This window comes from Cannabis sativa, chromosome 8 (genome assembly GCF_029168945.1).
Source record: "Cannabis sativa cultivar Pink pepper isolate KNU-18-1 chromosome 8, ASM2916894v1, whole genome shotgun sequence".
NCBI lineage: Eukaryota > Viridiplantae > Streptophyta > Magnoliopsida > Rosales > Cannabaceae > Cannabis > Cannabis sativa.
In genome coordinates, this window is record NC_083608.1 from 46,587,522 (window position 1) to 46,598,603 (window position 11,082).

At 29.9% G+C, this 11,082-nt stretch overlaps 2 protein-coding genes across 3 annotated transcripts; both read right to left on the reverse strand.

The window, feature by feature from the left end:
• Positions 1 to 931: 931 nt before the first annotated feature.
• Positions 932 to 3,608, reverse strand: LOC115701373 (uncharacterized). Its single transcript, XM_030629154.2, has 10 exons — positions 3,241 to 3,608; positions 3,091 to 3,149; positions 2,960 to 3,000; positions 2,847 to 2,878; positions 2,708 to 2,736; positions 2,442 to 2,478; positions 2,145 to 2,201; positions 1,615 to 1,691; positions 1,277 to 1,350; positions 932 to 1,165 (listed from the first exon to the last, which is right to left on the reverse strand). The coding sequence occupies exons 1-10, from the start codon at positions 3,322 to 3,324 to the stop codon at positions 1,146 to 1,148; spliced, it is 510 nt and encodes a 169-aa protein (XP_030485014.2). The 5' UTR covers positions 3,325 to 3,608; the 3' UTR covers positions 932 to 1,145.
• A 376-nt stretch (positions 3,609 to 3,984) lies between these two features.
• On the reverse strand, positions 3,985 to 6,990 carry LOC115700816 (uncharacterized). Of its 2 annotated transcripts, none has more exons than XM_030628473.2 (5): positions 6,615 to 6,990; positions 6,026 to 6,183; positions 5,781 to 5,903; positions 4,932 to 5,150; positions 3,985 to 4,584 (listed from the first exon to the last, which is right to left on the reverse strand). In XM_030628473.2, exons 2-5 carry the CDS (start codon positions 6,176 to 6,178, stop codon positions 4,147 to 4,149), a joined length of 933 nt encoding a protein of 310 aa, XP_030484333.2. In that variant the 5' UTR covers positions 6,179 to 6,183; positions 6,615 to 6,990; the 3' UTR covers positions 3,985 to 4,146. The 2 variants fall into 2 exon arrangements, with proteins under 2 accessions (XP_030484333.2, XP_030484334.2); XM_030628474.2 differs by having other exon boundaries at positions 6,026 to 6,213; positions 6,615 to 6,896.
• Positions 6,991 to 11,082: the final 4,092 nt, after the last annotated feature.

An 11,082-nucleotide genomic window follows, 5' to 3' on the forward strand; every position in this document is an offset into this window, starting at 1 on the left:
GCATTACACTAGTAGCAATAATATTTTTATGGAGTATTAAACATAAATAAATAAATGGTGATATTTAGTTTTACGTATTTTTTTTTTTTCATATTTTTATATTAATAATTAAAATTAGGTATGTAATTGAATATCCAATTAAAAAACCGATTCAATCCAATTAATAATTGGATTAGATTTTGATATCTAATTAGATCAGATCAGATGATAATTTTTCAAATCTATGAGGAGAAAAATATTAGATTGGATCGAATATCCAACCCTAAAATTTGTTATGTTATTTGGACTTGGAAGCAGTAGTGTACTAGTGTTATAGGGTGTTTAGATTAAGAGTATATAAAAATCAAGTACTAGAATAATTTAACCATCAAATAAAGCTAAAATGAAGGATTTGGAAACATAGATTCTTAAGTTGATATTCTCATTCATATTAAGTCTAACTCTCATACTAAACACACTTAAAAGTCCAATTTGTTGAGAATAGGATTGAACCAATCTGAAGTACAAGAACATACCTCAAGAGGTTTTGACAAAGTTGGTTGTCATTACTCAAACTTTTACTATATTAGCAAAGTAGATATCGTAACATCTACAAATATAGCAAAGGGAATAACTTATCTTCTTTGGTTGAAACTTCTCATGTCTCAACTCAACATCTCAAAAGATATGTCTAACAAATCTCTCATTTCACTGGCCATTCTCCATAAAAAAAATAAAATTAGCAGGTTGATCATACAACCATCACCAATTCTCCTAGTTCCCACATTGATAACTTCTCTATCCCACAACATACTTTTCTAAACAAAAGACATCCTATTCTTACTTTCCACATTGAGAAAATCCCCACTTTAAAAATAATAATCGCTTATACCAATACAATTATTTTTTGTTTAGTTAAATTCTCGACAAAAAAATAAGTATATCATACCAATTCTTGGAAAGTCTTTCTATAAATTTTGAATGTCTTAACATATAATATAATAGGATACTATAATTTTCTTTTTGTAAATTGAATAATTACATAAAACAATATATAGTCTTTTGAAAACAATGTTAAAAATAACTTAACTGCAAACATATGCATACTACAATAATTTCCTTCGATACTGTAGAGAATGGAAGACACCAATAAATGTGCAATGATTTCATATCCTACAATTCGCAGCTGAATATAAAACAATGATATCAACACGATGATTTATATATTTATATAACATAAATAATCAACAAAATCCATGTGTTTATGCTGTTAAAAAAGATTAAAAAAAATACTCACTGCAATATACAAATTGGTTAAGATCAAGAGTAACCCGACCCTGCTTAGCAGTATCAAATGAATCAAACATATTACTGCAACGAACAAAACAACAAGAGAAACTGAGTTTGTGAAACATTTTCAACTGGTCTATTTGATAAAATTGTACATGTTCAAGAGTTTCACTTGAAGCCAAACGCATTTATATGATTGAGATTGTGGAACAACCTATGTATTTTAATTAAAGAGAAAGACAATGCCAACTGCCCAGACTATTGTGGTTATAAAATTCATTTTATGCACAAGCAAGTTTTGTTCTTTTTTACCATAAAAAGTATGTATCTGTGAGAGAAACTTACCGAGCTGATTGCAAGAATATACAAAGAGATATAAAATCATCTAATCTGAATCTTCCATTCTTCTTTTTATCAAAACTCTGCACAAACAATAAGAGAGAAATAAAGCCAATTAAATATATACATCTCCATGTGTATCACCATAGAATTAGATATGACATCCATTCCATTAACTGATTATATATAACCATTAGAAAACCCCAAGCAAATTTATAGCATCTACTGATCTCTTTAAGCAAATCTGCACTAAGAAATCATCCAAATTCTATGCATCAACCTTTTGCCATGTACGGCAAGTGAAAAATACATCATTTCAACTAGAGCAGCCCAACACCATACCGATGCGGCGCCTTATAGTTTGTTATCGGTTCTCTATATCATTTATTAATTTAAATATGTGAGACCTGATATTGAAATGCACCAATAACAGTATGCCACCACCTCTGGAGGTGTTGGAACCGCCCCTCAACATTTCTCTTTCAACTACTTAAGAAAATTAAAAACCATCCATGGAATGCAAGTACATGATTTACCTCACAGACAGTGTAAAAAGCAGGAGAGTCCAGCGAGAATCCGATTTTCACCAATGCCTGTAACGAATGACCAATATTTAGCAACAATCAACAACACGAAAATCAAGACAGAGAGTGACAGTCTCAATTTCTCAAGTAGTTAGACAATGCAAAGAAAGAACTAATACCAATACCAATAGCAGTAGCTACAACTACGAGTAGTAGAGAAATAAGTGCCACAGATCACTAGTCAACTGTGACCATACAAGTACAACTTGGCGCTCATTGAAAGCAGTAAAAAACTAAGTTAGGAATTACCTCAAACACTTCATCAGTAACAAGATAACCACGATCCCTGTAAACAACAACATCAGCAAAGAATCAAGAGTTTGAGAAACTGCTTTTATAGCCAAAGAGTGTTACTGCTACAATGTAAGAGCAAATCAAAGATGTTAGCTGCAAATGACTTCTTAAAACAGCCATTTTTATTATTAAATTAGTACAATATTTGAGCTTATTTAACATTAAAGAAAAAATACATAAGCATGTTTACAAGATTCCTAACAGAAAAGCACTAAAATAACCTTTCCAGGTCTGAAAAGGCTTGTTGAACCTGCAAATAGAAGAAGCAACAAACTGAAAGTGTGAAGTTACAGCCTCACAAATACTAATTGTACACAAATAAGTTTTTTTTTCAAAAAGAAAAAGAAAAAAAAAATCAACCTTGAGAAGAAACTTGTTAAGGGCAACGAACTCTGAGATAAGAAAATTCTTAGATTCATTAAGAAAAAAACATAACTAAATGCTTAGAAAGATGAATTCAATTCAACAGTTACCATCAAAGCTCATAGTTCCATTCCTGTCAAAATCATACATCCTGCAAAAATTGATAATTTTGATTTACAAGGAAAATTCATGGGCTTATATTTTTCATGTTAAGGGAAGAGAGCTAAGCGAGAAATTGGACCTGATCATTTGTTGAACAACGGAGATAGAGAATTCGAGGTTTCCGACGGCGAGAGCTTTCTGATTCATACAAAATTTGGGAATTAATTTATGAGTGAATGAATTCGAGATAAATATACAGAGAAGAGATAAAAGAGAAGAAGGGATGAACCTTGAGCTGAGAAGCTGTAATGGAGCCGGACTTGTCGGAGTCAACTCGGTCGAACCATTCTCTGAGAACGGTGGAAGTCTCCATTTTCGAAAGTATAATCCAAATTCAAATCAAGCAAAACAAACGCAGTCAAATGATTTCTCTCAATTCAATCGCTCCCTCGACTCGATCATTGATCAAGTTCACTAAACGACGTCATTTATGATCGTACACAAGATTTCATTTTATATGTATTTTGATTTATTGGAAATTTGCTGCAAAAAATCATATCACTTTGTTGTCCTTAATTACTTAAGCACAAATTTTTTTGGTAAAAATCTTAATGGTTTATTTTGTTGCACTCCTATATTAACGACAAAAATCCCATTGTAGTTCTTTTGTTATCATATTAGCCCATTTATTGTTATCAGCTCAAATACTAATGTTACATCAAATATTTAAATGTGTAACAGTTTTAATTTTTGCTGCTAAATATAAACAAAATAATTTTGTTTGCTTCTAAAAGATTTACATAGAGATTTACTTAAAAGAAAATAAATTATATAGGGATTTTTGCAACAAAGTATACTACATAGAAATTTTTACCGAATAACTTTCTTAATATGATTAAGTGTTGCATATTTTTCCTCAAATAACTTTCTTTAAATTGGTTTTTTAATTGTATTAATAATTTTTCCTCTTCCGTTCAGCATTTATCTAAACATATTTTTTGAATTATTCATTAAATAATAATAATAAAAAAAATAAACAATAGCCCTTAATGCCCTGGATTAGAAAACAAAGCATGCTAGGATTACAAGTACACTATAACTTCATATATGTAATCCTAAAATTGCCAAACTAATACATATTACATAATAACTTTGCATTAGATTTAACAAGTTCATGTTCATCAAAGTAAGGGTTTTACAGCTGTTGCTTTGCTCTCTTTCGCGCTAGGAAGCGTTCTTTAGCGGCAGCCACAGCATCTTCCCCCCTTTTATGATGGGTAGACGACTTTGGTGGCTCTACTGCCCCTGCCCCTGCCCCTGTCCCAGGCTCAGCACTTGAATTTTCTGGCACTGTTGTGTTTGAAATTGGCTTCACATCAGGGGACTTGGAACTTCTTTTTTCAAGAGAAGCTTCCCTGTGGTGCTCCTGCTCGTGCTCCACCTTCTTTGTCGACGATTCTGGTGACAACCGACTTTTATCTAATGTTTCACCAGCCACTCCTTCGTGTTTGCCTGGATTCCTTAACTCCACCTGCTTCTCTGATTTCTTTTTCTCGAGAGCATCATTTGCGCCAAAAGCAACATTTTTTCCAAGATTGAAGTAAAAATCGGTCAAGTCAGTCTTCTTGGTAACCTTAACACAGCAAGATGAATAAAAGTTACATCAATACTTGTTCTAAATATAAAACAAGTCAAGAGATGGGCTCAACGAATTTCATTTGACACCACATCACATTAACACATTTACCTACCAAGTGTTGTATTTCCATTTAATTTCTGTTCTGTTTAACATGATAACAAACCAAAAGCCGATTTAAGGTAACATCTCCAATTAACCCTCGTCAACAATAACTCATACCTCCCTTTATTATCCACTAAATGGCACCCAAACAGCTTGCTTTCTTTTTATGCATAAGTAAAAGGCAGGGCAATGGTTTGTAGAAAGAAAATATACATAATATCCAGGAATTTTTTACTTACATCATCTTTTTCCTCTCGTAGCTGACGGAGTCGTTCTTCCTCCATCCATTTTTCCTGCTCAGCTAGCTTCTTCTTATAAGCACTAGTGACAAATTTATCCTTATCTGCAAAGAGGTGGTCCTCTTTACTTCTCTCTTTTGAAAGTTTTCTTTCATATACTATCTCCTGCTCTTTCTGTCGTAGTTCTGCTTTCCTAAGAAGATTTTGAATATATTTTGGCTGCAACAGAAGGTTGGTAAATAAGCTTCACTAAGGAATCATAACTGGAATCAAATTCACCATACTCACATAGTTACCGAGAAAAACAACCTATAAAAAGATGCAGAAGCTAAATAGAAAACACTAAAGAATAAAGAATTTGACAAGAAAATTTCATCACATATGGGTCATTGTATGAAACGATAGTGGGTGAGTGGATTCGGTTATTATGTATAGGAGTGCAGGGAGAGAGAGAGATTCGGTAGATTAGTGAATTGATTCTCAGCATCATGGAGAGAACCTAGGCCTCTCGACTAGCCTAGGGAAACTTGTGACCACTTTACTATTTCTGATTCAATAACAGCTATCTCTATTTCACTACAATATTTCTACTTAATTCTTGTTGTTCTACTGTGTTTGTGTCACTGTTCTATTGGTTGGGTTCATAGCATGATCCAAATCCTATCAAAATCCCAGGCACAGTAATTCATTAGATTGCATATTTAATGGCTGCTCTTGTCAACTGTCTGCCTGGTAAGTATAATACTCATGCATTCGACCACCGGAACAAAATCTAAATTGTCATAGTATCTTCCCAAAAACACCATGAGAGCATGCTCTAAGACTTAGAATGTACATGATGTAGAATACCTTTCTTTCTTCGCGGTCTTGTGTCTGAACCTTGGTTGTTTTTGACTTCATTTCATCATAAACTCCATCATAATCGAATGCCATAGGATCCTCTTCAAGGGCTTTCCTCTTCTGCTCCTCAATCTTCATAACATAGAAAGAACAAAAAACAACAAAAATAGCCATTATTAATCCAGTGAAAATATATATATATCATCTGCAAATCAAAAAAAGCTCCAAACAAAAGGTGCTAAGTACACACTAACATCCTTGAGAGACTTGTTTTTCGAAGCATGGCGAGATATTTCTTTCTCAACATCATTGTCATCATCATCACCAAAACCTAAAGCGGCAGGGCGAGGAGGCCTCGGGGGCGGCTTCTTTTGCTGCGGCCTCAAGTTCAAACCGTACCTGCTCATATTTCCTGCACCCCCACCTCACATTAGCTAACCTCCTAAAATATATCACTTTAGCTAAATAAGACAATATACATTTCTAACAACGGACTAACAGTTGCATTACAATTCTCCTAAACTAAAGAAAGCATTCGTTAATTACAGTCCACTTTTGTTTAGCAAACTAATTGAATTCATAAAAACCTGCAAACCAATTATACATGTAATACTCTGAAGAAAAAAAAAATTAAGGGCAAAACGAAACTTTAGCAAGATTCATATGAATAAATTGTTTCTACCAATAATACAAATTGTACTATTCAGGGTCAGAGCTATGGAAGGTCTACTTGCCCCCAATGAGATTTTTTCTAATTGTTACTTTCACTTACAGGGATCAAAGCTCAGCACTGAAATTTGTAATTTAAAGACATAAAGAAATTAAAGAGAAAGAGTATGATACCTGATAGTGATGAACCGGCGAAGTGAATCGGCCGGAGGACCTAACTAGATCGGCGGTAAAGTGAGAAATTTAAGGGTTTCTGTGATAATTTGAGAAGGAAATAATGGGTAATTGATATTTCAGTACTGAAAGCACAAGATTAAAAATTTAAAATAAAAAATTTAGGGTTTGTGTGAGAATTTGGGAAAGAAAGAACAGGTAATTAGATTGGTGGGTATCGAGGGAGAAGGAGACAGGAGAAGGGAGGACGCCCCTGGCTCTGTAAAAGAGAGTTACTTACAGATAATAACCATACCAAATATCAAAATTGAAATTTTACTATAACAAGAAAATAAAATAATATTTAAATAATATCAAAATGATAAAAAAGAAAAATTTTATAATGCATTCCTTAAAAGGATACATGTCTATTTATATTTAGTATTGAAAATAATTTTTGGTCAAACTTTTTTATAAATTATAGTTATTTAAGACATCCTGAAATATTTTAAGAAATTCGGAAAAGTTTACCACGTCAAAAATTGCGTTCAAGCAGTGTGTTGCACACGTGACTATTTTATTTTATACGCGTATAAAATAAACTGTTTGAACACTGCATTCTATATTGTAAATTATTCTGAATTTCTTAAAATTTTGTAGAATATCTTAAATAGCTATAACGTATATGAATATGAAAAATAATTAGACTAAATTTTTTTTTGAATAGCGAAACAAGTAAATGGTGCATCTGTACAACCTTTTTAAAGGGATGCATTCTAGAATCACCCAATAATATATATAATAAAAAATTGGAAAATTCTACAATGTACCCCCTTAAAATAGATACATTGATGCACTCTTATCTATTTTAGCACCCGAAATAATTTTTTAGTCAAATTTTTTCTCATGGTCATGTACGTTATAGTTATTTAAGACATCCTGCAAAATTTTAATAAATTTGAAAAAGTTTAACACGCCGAAAAATACGTTCAAACAGTGTGTTACACGCGTGACTATTTTATTTTATACGCGTGTAAAATAGACTGTTTGAACTAGGGGTGAGCAACGGTCGGTTTGGTCGGTTTTTTACACAAAAAAAATCCAAAATTCGGTTTTCGGTTTTTATGGTTCTAATCCGAAAACCGACCGACCATTATAAAAATATAAAAAAACCGACCGTTTTAATCCACGGTTTGGTCGGTTTAAACCGACCAAACCGAACTTCATTTTTTTTTTAAAAAAAATAAGTTTTTAAATTTTTTATAATTATTTGAAAACTAAAAAATTAAAGTATTGTATCAAATATCATATAATTTAAAAATAAAACTTTCTTAGTTAAATAAATAATGTAAAATAAACTTTTTTAAATATGTTCAAATTATTTGTGCTACTAATATGGTAATGAGTTATATTAAAAAACTAGTATTATTTTATGAATGTGTGTATATAATATGTAAATGCATCAAATTATAATAAAATAAAATAATGAATAATTGAGACTTTAAATAAAAAAAATATAAGTAAACTTAGATTAATAAAATTGTATATTAAATATGTACAAAAAATAATATATATTACATATAATATATATGTTCGGTCGGTTCTCGGTTTAATCGGTCGGTTTGCGATTGACACTAAAACCGACCATATTAAAGCGGTTTTAACCGAAGGCGGTTTTTTCGGTTTTCGGTTTTTTCGGTGTCGGTTTTTTCGGTGTTCGGACGGTCGGTTTATTCGGTTTGGTCGGTTTCTTGGATTTTTTGCTCACCCCTAGTTTGAACATTGTTTTCTATATTGTAAATTATTCCGAATTTCTTAAAATTTCGTAGGTTATCTTATATAACTATAACGTACATGAATAACAAATAAGTCAAGGGTGCATCAGTACATCAGTACATCCATCTTAAGAGGGTGCATTGTAGAATTATCCTAAAAAATTAATAACAAATTAACAAGAATAAAACAAATAACTAGAAAATAAAATTATAAATGAGCAATGGTATTATTCACCCTATTACAATGAGAATAGCCAACAATATTAACCTTAAATTTTGTGATTAGTGGCGCCGAGTAAATCATTTGTTAAAAATGAAGTTTTTTTTTTCATTCCATAATTTATGAAATTATGAAGTTATAAATTCCTTCTTTTGGATTTATTAATATTAAACAAATAAAATTTTTAAGAATTATTACATAGAAAATATAAATTGACATTTTATTTACAACAATACTTTTATAAGGTAAAAACAACATTTATACTTTTTATGTGATATTAATTACCAAAATACCACTTACACAATGAGATGATGGTTGCAGGACGGTAGTTGGATCAGACGATGGTTGCTAGGTGGTTGGCCGAATATTGCATCAGACGAAAATTTATGGGTGGTTGCTGGATGGTTGATTGAATGTTACATGAGACGAAGGTTTCAATCAGACCAAATAACTATTTGCAAAATGTTTATGCAATTGTTGTAAAACATTAAAAATCAAAACAGTGTTTCTACGTACGTAACTTTATCTACATGTCTCTTTATGATTTAATATGAACAAATTCACCATTAAAAATTTAGAAAACAACGAAAATACACTAGGTTATATATTTTATCATAGTATTGATGTAATTTTTTTTTTATTATATTTGAGTTAGATTGTTTGGGAACTCCAGTTCATTTTTTTGAGATCTGCCTTTCATGGATCTGAAAAATTGAAGTCAGCACATTAGTTTTATGCAAATTAAACTGGAATTCTAGTTGAATTTTAGTTTTGTAGTAGTTTTTCTACACTTTCTTTTCAAGAATTCAAAACAGTCCCTGTTTTGATCGATTGTAGTTGTCTTCTCAAGTGAAATCGCTAGAATTAATGGTGGTTCTTTTTCTGGTTGAATTTTTGTTTCGGTTGCGTTGGGTTACTACGTAATTGCGCGATAATTGCCTAGGAAGAAGCATGAATTCTGGGTTGAAAGTGTGTGTAAGTGGTATTTATGTAATTTTTTTTTATTTGGGTTGTACATTTATTTATGTGAAAATTACATGAAATATGGGATTTCATAACAAAGTTAGAAAAATATGGCATTTTTAGGTTTGCCACTTTTCTATGGCATTTTTTCACATTTAAGTTTTTTATGGTATTTGATATGCCATATTTTTATAAACTTATTATCCAATCCCATATTTTATGTTTTTGTTTTTAGCTTAATTAGTTTTATTTATTTTTTTAATTTATTTTACACTTACATTTTATAGTTTCTTTTTATTTGAAAAATTTACACTAAATACTACATTTTTTTTCAAACATTACATTTTTAATTTGACAAGAACATTTTACTTTTATACTTTTATTAATTTTTTTTTTCTTTTTTTACTTATTGAAACTTCAAAAAGTTTTTTTTTTTTTGTCTTTTTTATATATTGTTTAGTCAATTTTGACTCTCTTTTTTCTTTTCAACTTTTAAGTCAGTTGCTACTTTTTTTTTCTTTCTTTCGCTTATCTCTCTCTATTTTTTTTTTTTTCTAATTTCTCTTTGTGTCTCTTTTTTTTTTTAATTTTTTTCTCAACCTAATTTTTTTCTCTTAATATATATAATAAGTGTACATTTTTATATTTCATTTTTTTTTTACAAAAATTAAACTTGTTTTTTTATTTAAAATACTATTCGTTTTTTTTTTTTGTTAAAAACTAATTATTCCATTAAAAACAGCAGAAAAAAAAAAACCAGTTTCATCAATATCATCCTGAAAAAAAAAAATCATAATCTAAAAAGAATCCAAACTTTAAAAACTAGTTTCATCAACATTGCAAGAAACTAATAATTTCATTTAAAGAATACAAAAAATAGTTTCATCAACAAGATAATGAAAAAAATTACAATCTAAAGACGATACTAACTTTAAAAACCAGTTTCACATCAATATTAAAATAAACGAATTATTTCATTAAAAGAGGCCAAAAAAAAAATAGTTTCATCAATAACATAATAAAAAATACACAATGCCTAATAACTAAACTTTTACAAATTAACGATACTAAATTTAAAAACCAGTTTCGAACATATAAAATTTATATCAATACCTAATAATCAAACTTCTAACTTCATTCTTTATTTTGGCATTTAATTTTTTATTTGCTTACTCAAAAATTAGAGTTAATTTAAACATACAATATGCAGCAAATATAACAAAGAGAACCACAAATTAAAATCAAAGAGAAAAAAAAGAAACAAAGAAAATTAAAGAGACAAAAGTGCAATAAAAACCATAAAAGAATAACAAAAAAAAAAAAACAGTGGAATGTGACAAACCAGTTAGTAAAACAACCAAAATAAAAACAAACAAATAAAAACCAGTTTCTTGAGATAAATTAATAAAAAATTGAATAAAACTCAATTATGAACAACAATAAAAAAAAAATTAATTACTTAAAAAAACCAGTTATGAAAATAATAAAATAATATGTATGTCAGAAACTGATTAATTAAAATAAAATAAAA